This window comes from Balaenoptera musculus, chromosome 2 (genome assembly GCF_009873245.2).
Source record: "Balaenoptera musculus isolate JJ_BM4_2016_0621 chromosome 2, mBalMus1.pri.v3, whole genome shotgun sequence".
In the NCBI taxonomy this organism is placed as follows: Eukaryota; Metazoa; Chordata; class Mammalia; order Artiodactyla; family Balaenopteridae; genus Balaenoptera; species Balaenoptera musculus.
The window spans coordinates 99,321,296-99,340,291 of record NC_045786.1 but is presented as its reverse complement, the minus strand read 5'-3'; the positions used below and the strand labels follow the sequence as shown (position 1 = coordinate 99,340,291).

The 18,996-nt window shown below is 33.2% G+C and overlaps 2 protein-coding genes across 2 annotated transcripts; both read left to right on the top strand.

The window, feature by feature from the left end:
• The first annotated feature begins 4,112 nt into the window (after nucleotides 1-4,112).
• On the top strand, nucleotides 4,113-4,760 carry LOC118889862 (olfactory receptor 4K13-like). The gene has a single exon (XM_036842016.1). It carries the CDS (start codon nucleotides 4,113-4,115, stop codon nucleotides 4,758-4,760), a length of 648 nt encoding a protein of 215 aa, XP_036697911.1.
• Nucleotides 4,761-15,834: 11,074 nt separating this feature from the next.
• LOC118889861 (olfactory receptor 4L1-like) lies at nucleotides 15,835-18,048 on the top strand. The gene is given in 4 exon segments (XM_036842015.1): nucleotides 15,835-15,912; nucleotides 15,914-16,688; nucleotides 16,691-16,797; nucleotides 17,995-18,048. Coding segments are annotated over 4 exon segments (1,014 nt in total).
• The last annotated feature ends 948 nt before the right edge of the window (nucleotides 18,049-18,996 follow it).

The following is an 18,996-nucleotide window of genomic DNA, read 5'->3' as shown; positions in this document are numbered from 1 at the left end:
ACACAGAAGAGAATGTAATAGAAAAACTTTTAGCAACGAGATTTCAGCAATGATACCATTTACCACCTAAATAGGTAAAATGAAATCAATAGCAGTAAGATCAATCACGTTAAGGAAAAGCTCATATTAAATATAGCACCAAAGTACAAAATATGCAAAATTACATTTAACAAAAAATGTGTTACCAAAAAATGTGTTGCAATAACAAATATGACAACATTTTGTTGTGTCATAAATGTAGGCAAGTGTTTAAAAGGACATAAAATCTTTCCCAAATACTCAATTTTGTAATTCTGTTCATTTTTATCTACATTTTTATAAGTTTAATATTGTGATATCAAAATAACTAGTGGAACTTGTTTCAATTTTAGAAAAGAAATCAATTTAATTTAGAATAAAAAGATATGAAAGGGGCTTCCCTGGTGGCGCAGTGGTTAAGAACCCGCCTGCCAATGCAGTGGACACACGTTCGAGCCCTGGTCCAGGAAGATCCCACATGCCACGGAGCAACTAAGCCCGTGTGCCACAACTACTGAGCCTGTGCTCTAGAGCCCGCGAGCCACAACTACTGAAGCCAGTGCACCTAGAGCCCGTGCTCCTCAAAAAGAGAAGCCACTGCAATGAGAAACCCGTGCACCGCGACAACGAGTAGCCCCCGCACGCCGCAACTAGAGAAAGCCTGCACACAGCAATGAAGACACAACACAGCCAAAAATAAGTCAATTTAAAAAAAATGAAAATATACAAAAACACTTTGAATGAATAAAACAATGAGAAAGGACATGCCCTTCCTAACATTAAAATATACCATCAAAATGAGTAAAAATAGTGTGCAGTACCTCCTCAAAAGTTAACAGGCAAAACAAGGAAGAAAATGGGCAGACCTAAAGGAGAGCCTGATCTATCTACAAATTTACTAAGTTATAAAAAAATAACAAATTGTTAGTGGAATAAATTATTTCATTGGAATGATGAAAAATTTCCTCATATCATTTCTCAATAAATTCCAACAGATTTCAGTTTAAATATGAAATTTTCAACCTAATAAAATTTATAAAGTCATCTAGAATATTTATATTTGCCTAAATATAGCATTTCTCAGTGCTTATTTTAGAAATTAAACTACAACAAAAGAAAAAATTATATGAAAATCCCGTAATTCACAGCTAGTGACATCTTCCAATACCCTCTTGATTATTTGTTGTTCCCTTAAAGTACTGTCAATTTGAGAAGTGAAAAATGGTGTCTCATTTTCTGTAATGGCAAAAGTCTCTTTTAACAATCCCAATTACTTTTTACTGTCAGTCTCTGAGGACTCTGAAACAATCAAATGAGATTTCTCCTTTATGCCTCCTATTAAGGGATACATGTATATACTGTTGTCTTTTGAAGTTCAGAGTGGAAAATAAAATCACTGGATGATGAAGATTACACATTCAGGATTTCATATTGATGTTACTACTGAAGTCCAAGTGCAACTGGTAGGTTACATAATCCTGACATATTACTCTACCTATATACCACATCTATCACACTAGTTTCATTTACAGTATAAATGAATGATAAAATGATAAAATTCAAATGCCAAAAAAATAACTGAGGTGAGGGTTGGAAAGGGGAAATTGCACTGGAAAAAAACTTGATTTTTATACCAATGGAAAAAAGATACAAAAATCACTCTAATCATGTTTACTAGGAATTAAGAAAATAATATATCAATCCAGGCCAAATAAATTATTCTTAGAGACAAGGGTATGTTTTCAAGGTACGTTTTAATTGTTTGGCTATACTGATCAGATTGAATGACTTTATTCTTTGAACTATTCTATAATATAGAGAAAGTTGCATATTTGTTTCTAGGGATGCAATTATTTTTAAAAGTAGATAGATAATAGAACTGCAAGGATAAAATGCCTGATTCATGGCTTGGAAAATCATAGAATGTCACCACTTCCAAAATATTGATTCTTTCATTACACTTGTTAGGAATATATGATGAAATCTCCTATGACAATAGTCTGAAAATGGCCATATATTTATAAACAAATATTAGTTTGTAAAAAAAAAAAATGAGAGAAATCACACTGTCTAGGACCCTATCTTTGCTAAGTCCATGAGCACCTTCAAATCTACATATTTGCATACATCAGAAAATCACAGAAGGTCCAGGGGCTGTAGCTTAGATAATATCATTGTCTTATATTAAGAGTACAAAGCAAACAGAAGAAATGAGGATTCACATGCATGAATAACTTTCAAAGATTTCCATTTTCTATTCCACTACCATGTGAAAGAAGTTTTTATGCTCCTCTGAGTGATGGTATCAAACAATGGTTAGAGTATGGGCCATTTAACGAAAAAATGTATTTTACTGATAGCAACCTTACATAGCTAAGTGCATTTAATTAAATGTTCATTATGGTCAACTGGATATACTGTATTTCTAAAATTTATACTGCATGATTAAAAGGTTAAAGGTACACAAATAATCAAATATATCCTATTTTGTGCTCTCATTTCGGCATTAGGTCTGGCTCTAGGCTCTGAAGGAGGCAAGAAAAGCACTGGAGATGATCATCTAGCCTGGAATAAGACTTGAATAATAGACCTAAAATCGGATAAACAGGGGAGGCACTGAAATAAGTGGATTTATGTAGATCAAGCACTGACCTATCCCCCTTATGTGTAAGTATTTTTAAAAATTCATTTAGCTTAGCAGAGTCCACCTCAATCAGTACCACAATATCCATGACTTCTGTCCATCCTCGTCAAAGTTAAAGGTTAAATTAACCTCAGGGAAAAACAATGAGAGGAAACAAGTCCAAAGGGGATAAGTAACTATCCAAAGATGTCACTTCACTCAAATAATACGTCATACTTTTTGTTTGTTCGGTTTCACAATGGTAAATGATTCATTCAACTTACTCCTTACATCTCTTTAAGAGAGAAAAGTTCAACAAGACTACCTTGAAAACATCACTAGTTCATAGTCTTAATAACAGTGCTTTTGGTATTTCTACACACTCATTATATATATGAAAACATGTGAATTAAAATCAAATATCAGATAAAAATGGTCATTTGATCCAATTTTCCAACAGTAGGATATGAGTGCACAGATGGGATACACTTATTTTTATAGCCACATAAAAGGAAGAGTTAGGCAAATATGTGAGATGATCATCTGTAATTTTGAGAGTCAATCTGGTCATTCACGTGTAAAACCTCAGTAATTGGGTTTGATCTCAGTAAACTATATAACCGTCTCAACATTCAATTTTCTAGCAACAATATGGGTCTCTAATTAGTTCGTTTCAGGAAGCATAATGCACATCATGTGATTTCAGCAATTTTTTTTAATACGGCAAACTTTTTACTGCATACTGAGGATGTCACAAAAATACATTAGTGATGTACATCCTGAGAACCACAAAAGGCTGAAATCTACCTCCGGAAGCTTTTGAAAACTCTTCTCTGTCACTCTAATAAACTAAGTGTTTATACACAGTGTGATCTGGAGCTGAACATGAAGGGAGTCAAGTTTTCTCAATGTCTAACTGATCTTACCTTGTACTAACCAAGAGAAAATTTGATTTAGTTGGCTTCATAACCACCACACTTTTATGGTCTGTGGTCCTGTGAAATATCTTCCACTGCAAAATGCTTACAAAGCAATCATATTATCAAAAGTGTTGTTTCCCTTAATAAGAAACAGGATGCTTAAGAAAATATTAGGTTCCCTGACCTATTAGTCCCTATCAGGTCTTGTGTGTTTTCCCCTTTCAGACAACTTCTGAAAAAATCTTGCAGAAGGATGAATGGATCTCCTGAATAACAGATCAGGTGTTTCTGAGTTCATTTTGCTGGGACTTTCTACTTCTCAAGAAACTCAAATATTCTTTTTTGCAATCTTCTTTCTTGTCTATGTAGCCATCATAGTAGGAAACCTCCTCATTGTGATTTCTGTGATATTTGATAACCATCTTCACTCCCCCATGTATTTCTTTCTGGCAAATTTATCATTTTTTGACTTATGTCTTTCCTCTGCTGTGACTCCCAAAGTGATATCAGACTTCCTTAGAAAATGCAAGACCATCTCTTGGTGGGGCTGCATGACCCAGATGTTTTTCATGCACTTCTTTGGAGGTGGAGAGATGTCTCTTCTGATAGCTATGGCCGTCGACAGGTATGTCGCCATATGCAAACCCTTGCACTACAAGACCATCATGAGTCACAAGGTGCTCATTGTGTTTCTACTGCTCTCGTGGGTGATTGGGCTCACACATACCACAAGCCAGATGATTTTCACAGTGGGTTTACCTTTCTGTGGTCCAAATGTTTTGGACAGCTTTTTCTGTGACCTCCCCCTGGTCATCAAGCTTGCCTGCACTGATACCTACACCCTAGAGCTCCTGGTGATTGTGAACAGTGGGCTCCTGTCCCTGGTCTGCTTAATTCTCTTGCTCATATCCTATGCTGTCATGCTGGTCACCATCTGGCATCACTCCTACAGTGCATCCTCCAAGGCTCTGTCCACACTCTCTGCTCACATCACTGTGGTCACTCTCTTCTTTGGTCCTGCTATCTCCATCTATGCTTTCCCATTTAATAGTTACTCTGTAGATAAGTTTCTTTCTGTGTTTTACTCTATAATCACCCCTCTTCTTAATCCAATTATTTATACTCTGAGGAATCAGGAAATGAAGGCAGCCATTAAGAGACTGAGCAGCCAGCATATTGGTTCTTGGCTCACCCACTAAACATTGTCTCTAACAAATGATTGTTTCGTGTTCTCTGCTGTTTGGGGATGTTGAGTCTTAAATATACATAGAAATATTATAAATAAAAATGTTAAATAATATGAATTTTCTTTTGTAAAAATTCATGGAATTATTAAGATATTTTTTATTTAAATTCTAGTTGAAAATGTTTTTAGAAACAGATTGTAATACATAAATAAGAGTGCATTCATTGCGTACTTCCTTTTCTTATAATTTGGCCAACAACTGTGATGGAGGTTTTAAAATCCATAGAAAAAAATTCTTCTAAAAATATAATATTTCAGTGAATCAATCTTTAAAATAGGAAATTTTACCAAGACAGCACATTATATGGTGTTTAGTGTATTAATTTTAATTTCTATTGCCGTATGTAGTAACTTAATAGGTGTTAAAATATCTACCAGTATATGACAAACCATATAGAGATTTCACAGAGAAGTTCTGATTGAATGAGGATTGAAGAATTTTTCACTGTATAGCTTCAATAGGAGCTAAATCATCTTAGTATAATATATTGTGTGCTTAGAAATAATCATTCCAGACATTTCTTTGACAACCCAAAATTGTTTTCATCTTCTCAGCAAAACATCATCTGAAAAAGTAAAGATTAAAATCATGAACTGCTCATTGTATCTTGCTATACCAGGCAGCATGGATGTTCAATGTTCTTTTAACTAAATTCAGACATTTATGACTGAATTTTAAAATATATTTTTAAACATTTAAAAACTTTTAAACTTTTTAAAGAAGATTTTCTAGGTAGCAAATACTGTACAAAGCAATGCGGATACGTGCTTAATGATACAGACCTGGTCCCTCTCCTAGAAAGAATAATAAGGAGGTGGAATCTATGTTAGGTGTGGTGTTCTCAGAAAACCACTTTAAGGAGGAGGTGTTTACACCAATACATTAGACAAGCTAAAGAATTAGACCTTTGAGTGGGGAAAAGAGCATTCCAGGCAGAAGGGCCAATGTATATAGATGTTGTGATGTGAGAAAGCTTGTAGGTACTGAAGACAGACCTTTATGAAGGAGGTTGATGAATACAAGGAAGAAAAATATGCGCATAGGTTTTATGAAAAGGAAGTGACCAGAGTATTCAGCCTTTGTGGTTCCTTTTTTATTGGCCATATAAAGCCATTAAAATGTTTTGAGAATGGAAGGGATGGGATGTTGTATACATTTAAAGTTTGATACGCCTCTGCCCTCTTAAGTGGAGAATATAATGTAGCAAAAGTGAAAGCAGAGGGAGTAGTAAGTTGTTCTGGTTACACAGCCTGTGGATTAAATGAAACTAATAATACTGATTGTAATTTATTGAAACTATACAATGAGGTCTCCCAAAGGCAAGTACAAAACTTCAAATTATTTAAAAGAATAACCACACTTAAAAATCAAACTTATTATTTTCTCTCTTAATCCCCTTCTTTTCCCTTTTTGAATGTGTTTAGCTCTACTGAAATTTGACCTTGAATTATCTGCTCCTTAACTTTTGGCTTTATTCTAGAAAATTCTTCATATTCCAAACTTACCAACTAGCTTGGGTAATCATTCTGGGCATCCAATTTTGTCCACATATTATCTTTCTAAATTCTGCATTTAAGAACAATTTCTTTTCTTACAAAAGCCTTCTCTGACGGTATTACAACACTAAAACCTGGCATATATATTTCAGCAGAGATTTTTTTTAAGTTTTTATTTTTCATGGCAATTCTGATTGATTGCTAGTGGCTGCATGGGGTACTAAATTTTTTAAAAATCTGAGTCTTAGTCGTAAAGAGTGATTAATCTACTATCAATGTGTACTATGGGCTTAGACATGAATATGACACCATATTATATAATTACTACCCTCACTTATATCTAATTTTTTTCAGAAAGTTACAACTATTGGAGAAACATGAATGAGTTACATATATGAATGAACACAATTTACTTGCTCAATAACATTTTTTTACCATAAGAGTTAACAGGAATTGCATCCATGAACTTCCTTTTATATTGCTAAATAACACACCCTAACAAAGGACATAACAAAATCTGGAATCTTCAGAGTGGTTGACTGCTAAACTCCACTAATTAATCATTTATTGATTACCATTAATCAATAAAGAGCTTTAAATATGGTGAAAGACCCTTCTCCCTTCTCTCCTTTCTGTCTCCTCTCTTCTCCCACTTCCCGCTCTCTCTCCCTACCTTCTTCCCTGCACCGCTCTCATCTCTCCCCCACCTCTTCCTCTCTCAAAGAGCACCTTACATGGTAAAAGAAGATTTTTCCCTATGATAACAACTGCTCTATGGGGTATGAATTTCCTTATAAAAATAAACTTAAAAATGAAATTTCAGTAATGCTGACATTTACCATATATATATATAATAACATTTTCAGATGCCTATATTACTAAGATGATTTTTGTTAAGGAAAAAGATCACATTAACTATAGTAACAAAAGTTACAAAATATGCAACATTGCATTTAACAAAAATTTTGCTTGTTCATTTAAAGAAGATGATACAACTTTGTTGTGAGCCATAAAAGAAAACAGAGTTAAAGGTACATAAAGTGTTTCTGGATGAAAATGCTCAATTTTGTAAAGTTGTTCATTTCTCCTACATTTGTTATAAGTTTAATACTGTATTGACTGATCCCAGTGGGACTTGTTTTAACTTCAGAAAATAATTCTATTTCATTGAAAAAATACAGAAATAGCTAAGAAAATTTTGAATGATTAAAGCAGCGATGTGTCTTTCCTGAAATTAAAATGTTCTGTAAAATACAAGTAAAATTAAAATATGTGGTACAGTCTCAAAAATTAACAGACAGTATAAGAGAGAATAGACAAATAAATCAGTGGAACAGAATAGACCTGCATAAATATAGTCAACTGATCTTTTACAAGGGAGCAGATGTAATACAATGGAGAAATATAGACTTTCAACAAATGGACAGTCACATGCAAAAAAAAAATCTAGACATAAATCTTACACTTTTCACAAAAATTAACTCAAAATAGATCACAGAATTAAACATAAAATGTAAAATTATAAAACTCCTAGAAGATAACACAGGAGAAAATCTAGATGACCTCGAGTTAGGCAATGACTTTTCAGATATACCACTAAAGGCACAATCTATGACTGAAAGCATTGATAAGCTGGATTCATTAAAATAAAAAATTCCACTCTCTAAATGACCATGTCAAGAGAATGAAAAGACTAGCCACAGAGGAAGAACAAATTTGTGAAATACATATCTGAAAAAGGCTGCTATCCAAAGTATGAAAAGAACACTTAAAACTCAACAATAAGAAAACAAACAGCCCTATTTTAAAAAACGGGCAAAGACGTTAATAGACACCTCACCAAAGAAGTTATACATCATGTATCACCAGGATCATGCAAATTAAACACTAATAAGATACCACAACACAGCTATTAGAATGGCCAAAATCCAGAACACTGACAACATCAAATGCTGGCAAGGATGTTGAGCAACAAGAACTCTCCTTCATTGCTGGTGGGAATGCAAAATGATATAGTCGCTTCAGAAGACAACTGGTGGTTTCTTACAAAACTAAGCATACACTTACCATATGTTTTAGCAGTTGTGCTCCTTTGTATTTACCCAGATGCATTGAAAACTATGTCCAGAAAAAAATGCACACAGATGTTCAGAGCAGCTTTATTTATAATTGCCCAAACTTGAAAGCAACCAAGATGTTCATTCAGTAGGTTTATGGTTAAATAAACTATGATACATCCAGACAATGGAATTTTAGTCAGTGCTAAACAGAAATGAGCTATCAAGCCATCAAAAAGCATGGAGAAAACCTAAATGCATATTACTAAATGAAATAAGCCAATCTGAAAAGTCTACATACTGTTTTATACCAACCATATGACATTCTAGAAAAGGAAAAACTATGGAGACAGGAAAAAGGTCGTATAGTTGCCAGTGGTTGGGGGAAAAAGGGATGAATAGCAAAGAGAGTTTTAGGGCAATGAAATTACAGTACTCTGTATGATACTATAATGATGGATATATATCATTGTAGATTTTTCCAATTCCATCCAAACGTACAACACCAAGAGTGAACTATAGTGTAAACTATGAACTTTGAGGGACAATTATGCATCAGTGTAGGTTCATCATTTGTAACAAATGTACCACTCTAGTGTGAGATGTTGATAATAGGGGAGGCTATGCATGTGTGAAGGCAAGGGTATATGGAAAATACCATCTGCTCAATATCGCTGTGAACCTAAACTTGCTCTAAAAAATAAAAGCTATTTTTAAAAAAGGAGAAAAATAGATAAACCTGAAGCAGATACTAGTCTATCTATATCTTTAAATGATAAAGGAAATATTATAAATTTTAGTGGAATTAATTTTTGATTACGATGATGTAAATAATTATCTCACATCATTTATCAATAAATTCCAACAGATTAAAGTTAAAATATGGAAAAAATTCACCTTTAATAAGATTTAGAATTAAAATTATCTGGAATGAATATATTTTGCCTGAATAGAACAATCATCAATGCTTGTTGTAGTAAAGAAACTACAACAAAAGACAAAACATCATACAAAAACTTCAGAATTCACAGCTAGTGACATCTTTCAACACCCTCTTGGTTACTGATTGATGCCTTTAAAATATTGTCAATTGAGAGGTGAAAAATGGGGTGACACATTTTCTGTAATGGCAAAAGACTCTTTTAACAATCCCAATTGCTTTTTACTGCCAGTCTCTGAGGACTCTAAAACAATCAAATGAGGTTTCTCCTTTATGCCTCCTATTAAGGGATACTTTTATCTACTGCTGTCTTTTGAAGTTCAGAGTGGAAAATAAATCACTGAATGATGAAGATTAGGCATTCAGGATTTCATATTGATGTTACTTCTGAAGTCCAAGTGCAACTGTTAGGTTACATAATCCTGACATATTACCCTACCTACATACCACATCTATCACATGTTTCATTTACAATATGTGTGTCCATACTGATAAAGTTCAAATGCCAAAATAATAACTGAAGAAAGGGCTGGAAAGGGGATGTTAAACTGGAAAAAATTTTGATTTTTGTACAAATGGAAAAAAGATAACAAAAATCACTGTAATGATGTTTACTGGGAATTAAGAAAATAATACATCAATCCAGAACAAATAAATTATTCTTAGAGAAAAAGGATCTAGGCAAGCTTAAATTGTTGGTTACACTGATCAGATTGGATGACTTTTTCTTTGAATTATTGCATAATGCAGAGAAAATTGCATATTTGTTTCAAGGGACGCAATTATTTTTAAAGAGAGATAGACAAGAAAACTGCAAGAATAAAATGCCTGATTCATGGCTTGGAGAATCACAGAATGTCACCACTTCCAAAATATTGATGCTATCACTACACTTGTTAGGAATTATAGAGAGGAACATATGACGAACTATCCTATGACAACAGTCTGAAAATGGCCATATATTTATAAACAAATATTAGTTTGTAAAAAAAAAAAATGAGAGCAATCACACTGTCTAGGACCCTATCTTTGCCAAGTCCATGAGCACCTTCAAATCTACTTATGTGCATACTTCAGAAAAACACAGAAGGTCCAGGGGCTGTAGCTTAGATAAAATCATTGTCTTGCATTAAGATTACACAGCACAAAGAAGGAATAAAGATTCACATGCATGAATTGCTATCAAAGATTTCCATTTTCTATTCCACTACCATGTGAAAGAAAGAAGTTTTTATGCTACTCTGAGTGATGGTGTCAAACATAATGGTTAGAGTATGGGCCACTTATGATAAAATGTGTGTCTTACTGATAGTAACCTGACATATCTAAGTGCATATAATTAAATATCCATTATGGTTAACTGGATATACTGTATCTCTAAAATTTATACTGCATGATTAAAAGGTTAAAAGTACATGAATAATCAAATATATCCTATTTTGTGCTCTCATTTCAGCATTAGGTCTGGCTCTAGGCTCTGAAGGAGGCAAGAAAAGCACTGGAGATGATCATCTAGCCTGGAATAAGACTTGAATAATAGACCTAAAGTCAGATAAACAGGGGAGGTACTGAAATAAGTGGATTTATGTAGATTGAGCACTGACCTATTCCCCTTATGTGTAAGTGTACTTTTAAAATTTTCATTTAGCTTAGCTAAGTTCACCTCAGTCAGTAACACAATATCTATGACTTCTGTCCATCCTTGACAAAGTTAAAGGTTAAATGAAACTTAACCTCTCATTAAGGACTACATGAAATTCTAAATCTGCTAAACTCCACTAACTAATCATTTGTTGATTACCATTAATCATTTATTGATTACCCTGGTGAAAGCCTCCTCTGCTTGTTCTAGCTCATGAGTGTGTGTGCTTTCTCACCCTCTCTCTCTCTCTTCTTCCCTTATGTGGTAAAAGGAAATTTTTCTCTATGTGAAGAACTGGTCTATAGTCTATGAATTTCCTTATATGCCTTGCAATGTGTGGATACTGTTTATTTTAATTTTAATTGAATAAATGAATTCAATTATCAGATTATAAATGTTCAAATTGATAAAGTCAAATTAATAGAATTATAGTTTTCTCATGTCCATAAATATGATAGATCCATTTTCTATAAATTTGCTCACCCTACCAACCAAAACACTTGAGTTACTGCTTTTTCTGGAAAGCACTTATTAGAGAAAATCCACATGGCTATCGATACACTTGGTGAATTCACAATCTATTTAAATAATGAGAGAGTAAGTTTTTGCTCTGAACTCTAGGGACAAGTACCTGGAATGTTTATTCTAATAATTCCCTCTGGGGGTTAATCGCCAGTCTGTATCTTATGTATGTTTCTTGCCCTTCTTTTTTTTTTTCTGACCTGCAAATGATTGTCATGTATATTCACGGAGATAAAAAAGAATCTCACTGTTTCTACATATCTTTGAAGAGGCCACTCCTCAGCTAGAACTGGTAGGTTTAAATAGCAGAGCTAATAACATATAGAAGTTGTATACATTAATAAAGGAGGAGACTTTGTACAAGAAACTTAGGAATGAATGAAAACCATATTATTCTGATCATGAGGGCAACAGTGAAAGACAATTTGGGTCAGATAGCATCTGGACAAATGTATCTAGTTTTAGTAAGAAGCAGCATCAATCAGTCTGTGACTGATAAATAAATACCACTGACATTCCTGATCTGAGGGGTCAGTTTTATAGTTTGAGTTTGTGTTTTTGGAATATAAACTTGAGTTTGTTTATTCCCTATAGGATAAAAAGATCAAATAATTTACAATATGTAAAATAATGGAAAATTAGTTTCATCCTTGGCTACATTTAACATCTGTGACAAGTCTAATAAATGTAATGTAATATAATCTAATAAAATGTAATCTAATGAAAATCTCATATAAAGAAAATGGAAAACATTGACTTATTTTATGTTAATTTACTTATTTATGTTTTTACTTTCCTACAATGAATGTTTATTTCAACTTAGAAAACACTTATGGAATGCTAAGTGAGATAAGTGATTAATTTAAATCAATATTTAGAAAAAAATTTTCCCCTCAAGTCCACATTTATTTTCTTGATTGAAGTTATATAACCTTTTATTCAATACAGTTGTCTAATTATACTGCTAATATATTTCTTTTTTTTTCACACACACACACTGTATTTTATTTTTACAATAGATAAATAAACTGACACCAAGCATTGTAAATGGATGACCACAACAAAAGCAACAATGATTGCAATTACCAAACACGAAACACACTCATACTATGTCATAATATTGCCATTCAGTCCAGTAATCCTCCACTGTAACAGCTCCTTTACTTTGCAGTGAAAATTGATTTGTATATTTTTTGCCTCTGAGTCCTTGTTGGATTTTATTTTTTTATTCAAACAGAAAGTCACAAAAATTATAATCATCCTCATCAGTTCACTCAGTCCCATGTAATTAATTTTTTTTTTCATCTTGATCTTTTGTTAGCACTTTTATGAATTCATCCATTTTCCATTAGAGTTCTGAAAATGCTTTTGGTGATTTTGTAACCCAAGGACTATTTCCTGTTTTTCTAAAGCCACCACCCTTTTCTACCTACATTTATAACAAATACTTTAATATTTTAAACTTGATAATATATGAGAACAAAGTCCTTTGGGCACTTATAATGTTGGAGATTTTTCTATCAAATGTACAAGTATTTTTTTTTAATTAGGAAAATATTTATAATGGTTATTTTGGCAGCAAATCTGATTTTTCATATGACAAACATTTTTTATGATAAGTGAATATTACCCCTGGGTTATCTAATCCATACATGGCTTAACACTCTGGTGCCAAAGAATCATTTTAAAAAAACCCTCAAGATCAGTAGAAACTTCACAGCCTTTTTTATTATCAAAAGAACTGCCAGTTACATATTTCCACATACACTAGTTAAGTGCTTTTGTGCAAATGTATAGAAAAGACTTTATTACTGAATATAGACACACAGTATTAAACATCTTATAGCTTTCTTTCTTCAAGCAAGCACCACAGTTGAAAAGAATGGAGTGATTTTTCTTCATTTAGTCAAGTGAATGGCACAGAAAGAGCGAGGCTCCCCAATCACGGGAACCCATCCCATTCTCAGAAGTTCCTGCGAGAGAGAAACCAAACCTTGCCTCATTCAGTTTTATTCAATTATTTTTCATTCCTTTTCAGTTCAATATTATTTGTATAATATATATATACCACTCAAAATTTGAATTTTTCACGTGAGTTTTAACTGTGCCTTAAGTTAGGAAGAACTGTTTCCTTTTTCTGACTCCAACTTATTTTTACCTGTGTCTGAGTAGAAAAGTAGGTATTTTAAAGATATTTCATACTTGATCATATGTACAAATTGTCATAATGAATGTTTCATCTATTATAACAGATCTGAGTCCATGTTTATGTACATTTAGCTGGATATATTTTAGAAATATGCTTGTAAATTTTCAAAAAAGCCTAAATCAATAAATATTATTTTTGCTTTTAATTTTCCAATTTTACATATTAAACTATAAAAATTACTTTTTTGATTCTCCTCAGGATTTTCTTCTGTTAGTATTTTGAGATTGAGGACTGCATAATACTGACAATAATTTCATAACTAGTATGTAGACTCAGTTACTGTTTGAAATATAATACCAATGATGATGACAACAATTATTTATAAAGAAGACAACTAGATAATTTTATCATTTATATTTAATAAAGAAAAATATTTTCATTAACACTAAGTTTTCTTTACCAGGTCTTCCATAGTAAAAATTTTCCTGTGGTCCTTATTGGTTTGAGTATCTTAACAATCACCAGAAAATGAGATAATGCTAAAGATAAAATTTTGTGAATGCACATACATACATAGCACCCATGTATACAATAAAATATACAAATATATTCCATATATGTTACCCTTTAGAGTCATAACAATTTGGGAGGTTGAAGAGTAGGTATTGTTTTATTTTTATAGAAAAATAAATCAATGTTCAAAAGAGTTAAGTGTATATTTCCTTAGTAAATGTTGAGGCGAGGACTAGAATTTGATTCTTGGTTCAGTTTTTGTTTTTGTTTTGTTTTGTTTTAATTCTGATAGTTGGCCTAAACAATAACTTCTGAATATTTCATGAACTATAAAGAAAAAAAAAAAGGAAATTCTGAGTAGATTCTCCACATTCAGTCCTGGTACTCCAGAACTAGAACTTGGTATAAGTGTTTGTGTGTATATGTGTGATTCTGTATCTGTGTCTGTGTGGTTGGAATGTACCATTAATAGTTTTTTAAAAGAAGAAAAGAAAAAACAACAAAGAAAGCTGGGACCAAAAGATCTAAATCAAAGTGAAAAAGTAGACAAAAGTGAGCCAACAGTGTCAGCTCATTGTGGGAAACCAAATGGAGTAGAAGTATCGAAGACATATGAGCCAGGAATTATCAAGGGTCAGTCTGGACACAAGTGTGAAAAATCAGAGGAAAGCAATAGTTACAAAAGGGTAAGCATTTAGGAGCCAAGGAAACACAAATACTACTTGTAAAAGATTTGGTGGTTGTTTAGAGATCATCTACACACAGAATGCAAAGGGACAAGAAAGAAAACTCCAGCCAGGAACCCAGCAACAATAGATTCAGGGAAATAGGCAAAAAGTAGAGACTAAGAGTTTTATTCAGGAACCAAAGTATGAGATACAGAAAACTATTGAAAAAAATAGAAAGAAAGGAAGAAAGAAAGAAAAGAGAGGAAGGGAGAGAAAGAGGAAGGGAGGAAGAGAGAAGAAAAGGAGGAAGGAAGAAAGAAACCTGGACACTGAGAAGTATTTACGTTCTTGTGCAGAAACTTCCTAGGAAGCTTAGAAAGCTTATTATAATTTGGGAGAGGTAAGAACGTATGACAGACTGTAGCCAGTTTAAAGCTTCAGGAATAAGTGAAATCACTGGTATATCTCTTTGGGATAAAAGGGAAGGGTGAGAATATAGTATAGCTGATTGAAGAAAGTACCGTAATTTGCTGAGTGTGTATATAATTCAACTCATATGAACATATCTGAATATTTCAAATTAGGGAGGTGGAAAAGATTGAATACTAGGTGCCAGAAAGTTACACGACTATATTCCAATCCACTTGAACTAACTTATGACCAAAAACCACTTGGCTCTTTTACTCGTTGACCCATTGAACTCATGGTTCATGAATTCATGAACTCAGAAACAACAAATGAATGTGGAGATAAAATCTATGCCTGCAAACTCTATTTACAAAATTTTACAAAAAATTTCCCATGTTTTGTGCCTTTCTGTCTGAAAATAAATGCAGTAATGTGAATGTGTATACAAGTAATGTACTTGCATTGATCAATTAAAATGTATTTTTCAGAAATGTCCATCTTCTCTTTTTCTATAGGAATCAAATACTGCTCTCTCTATGTCCATACCTTCAAAACTATTGCAGATTAAATTATCACTTTTTCCAGATTATCTTCATTTTAAAGGCTTTCTGAAAACTCCTACATAGACTAGATGAAAATGATGAATAGCTCAATGATATCAGAGTTTGTTTTGTTAGGACTCACCAACACTTGGGAACTTGAAATTTTCCCTTTTTTTCATATTTTTGTTGACCTATGCAGCGATTATGGCAGGAAACCTTCTCATTGTGGTCACTGTAACCTTTGACTCTCATCTGCACTCCACACCAATGTACTTCCTCCTTGGAAATCTCTCCTTTCTTGATATGTCTATTTCTACAATCACAACCCCTAAGATGGTTGCAGATTTTCTCAGGGAGAATAAAACTATTTCTCGGTGGGGCTGTATGGCTCAGATGTTCTTCCTTCACTTTTTAGGGGGTAGTGAGATGACTCTTCTCATAGTTATGGCTATTGATTGGTACACTGCAATATGCAAACCTCTTCACTACACAGCCATCATGAACCACCGGGTACTCATAGGCTCTGTGCTGCTGTCATGGGCTGTTTTTTTTGTGCATACAATGAGCCAGATGGTTTTTACCATCACCTTGCCCTTTTGTGGCCCCAATGTAGTAGACAATATTTTCTGTGACCCTCCTCTAGTTCTAAAGCTTGCCTGCACTGAGACCTATGTTCTGGAGTTGCTAGTAATTGCTGACAGTGGACTGTTGTCTTTCATCTGCTTCATACTCTTGCTCATTTCCTACACTGTCATTCTGGTAACTGTCTGACATTGGGCCTCTGGTGGTCTCTCCAAGGCTCTGTCCACACTGTCTGCTCATATTACTGTGGTCACTCTGTTCTTTGGGCCATGTATCTTCATTTATTCTTGGCCATTTAGTAGCTTTTCAGTGGGTAAAATTTTTTCTGTGTTTTATTCAGTTATCACACCCTTGCTGAACCCATTATTTACACTCTGAGGAATCAGGAGATGAAAGCAGCCAGGAGTAGACTGAGGACCCAACACGTGAGCTCCAGACAGACCTTCCAGGCAACATCCATGATGACGAAGGTTTTTAGAGCAAAACCCATATATAGTACATCTCAGAATAAGTTTGTATTAATTTGTTTTGTTTGTAAATTTTTAAAAATATTCATAACGTACATTATGTACATTAAAACTACCAAATGCTCCATCATTACATCTCTATGACATATTTGGTTTTATTGAAAGAATAATTTTTAATTGAAATTCAATTCAGTTGGGGTTAATTTTTTAAATATAATAAAGAATTAAATAGAAAAAACTGGCTGACTAACTATAGTTGGAAACCCAGAAATGTCCAAGACTAAACTTCATTAAATAAAGAGAAATCAAGTACAAATTTGTCTATTTTAAAAATTCAGAATTAGAGATCTTTCAGCTAAATTCTCCAGTTGACTAAATGTGCATAAAAAAGTATTAAACTCACAAGGACACACACACATAAACTTACATTTTTGTGGATCCTAATATGTGTAAGCATTATTACTTTTTTAACAAGGCAAACAGGCTAGTTTCTGTAAGTAGATAGATCCAAATAATAACTGTCATCTGCTGGCAAGAAGCACATATTCATTTCTTAAGAAAATAGAAATTCCACCTGACATATAAGTTACATACAGTTCATTTTACCTTATTCCATCATTCATGTTTGTATTCACAGTTGTTCTCATATATCTATCAAGAAACAATTAAGAGCATTACTATTGTCAATCCACATAGACAAGGAATAAATAAAGAAGCCTCTCTACATTCAATTATTCACTTCACAACAAAACAGAAAGTATTCAAGCTACTTATATTGCACAAAATGTGCTAAATTACAAAGTTTGATATATGGCTCATGGGCATTAAAATAAAAAGACATTCTATGACCTCTTTGGTATCAAATTCAAATGCTCTGCTTTTCCCCAAACATTCGGTGATCCTTTTATAGGCTTCTATCCACTACTTTTTCTTCATTGCCTCTAAACAATATGTGTAATATACTAATGATAGGCGAAAGCGTGCTTTAAAAATGTATCTCTAGCCATATGTGCATGATATATTTTAGACTAAATTTTTATTTTAAAAAATGCTTTGAGGAGGGTAGGAACTGGGTCCCTGGGGATCACTGGACGTATTTGTATCTTTCTTATGAACTATTTCAATCATAGACTTTAGTATAAACACTGATATAACATGTGGTTTTGTCAAATTTTTAACATTTTGCCTCATTTATTTCAGATTCTCCTTTACTACAAAAGTGGATTATTAGAAATAATAAAGACGCCTAAGTAACCCTCCACATCCAATTATTTTATCATAGCAAAGGTAATAACTATCATTAACTCCATAAGTATCATTCCTTTGTATTTTTAAAATTTTTTCTCATTTTTCATACATTGTGCAAAATACATTTTGCACAGTTTTTACTTGATATAAATGGTATCTCTATAAATGCCATTATTCTAAAATTTATTTTTTCAATCAATTTAATGTTTTAAAGATTCGTCTTTAAATATATGCTGCCCTGCTTCATCCTTTTCTTAATGTGGTTAAAATATACAACATCTTAATAATTTTTAAGTGTACAATAATGTTAAATATATTCACCTTGTGAAAGAGATCTCTAGAACTTTTTCATCTCGCAAAATTGAAACTCTATACTCATTGTACAAGGGCCCTTTTCACTTCCCCCTAGTCCCTGGCAACCACCAGTCTCCTTTCTGTTTCTAAGGGTTTGAGTACTTCAGACACCACATGTAAGTGAATCATGCAGTATTTGTCTTTTGCAGACTGGCTTATTTCACTTAGTATACTGTCCTCAAAGTTCAACGATGTTGTAGCATATGATAGGATTTCCTTCTTTTTTAATGCTGAATACCATTCCATTGATGTATATGCCGCATTTTCTTTATCCAGTCATTCACCAGTGGATGTTTAGGTTGCTCCTATCCCTTGGCTATTGTGAATACTGCTGCAATGAACAAGGGTGTGCAAATATCTCTTCAATATCCTGCTTTCAATTCTTTTGTATATATACCCAGAAGTCAAATTGTTGTATCATATAATTCTATTTTTAATTTTTGAGGAAACTTCATACTGTTTTCCAGAATGGTTGCAACATTTAATATTCCCACTAACAATGCAAAGACTTCCCATTTCTCTGCATCTCTACATCTTCACCAGCACCTGTTATCTATTGGTTTTTGTTTTTGTTTTGATAGAGCCCATCCTAACAGGTGT

What these genes read in the sequence shown, in the direction of transcription:
- LOC118889862 (XM_036842016.1), top strand. Translation starts at nt 4,113, where the DNA reads ATGACCCAGATGTTTTTCATGCACTTCTTTGGAGGTGGAGAGATGTCT.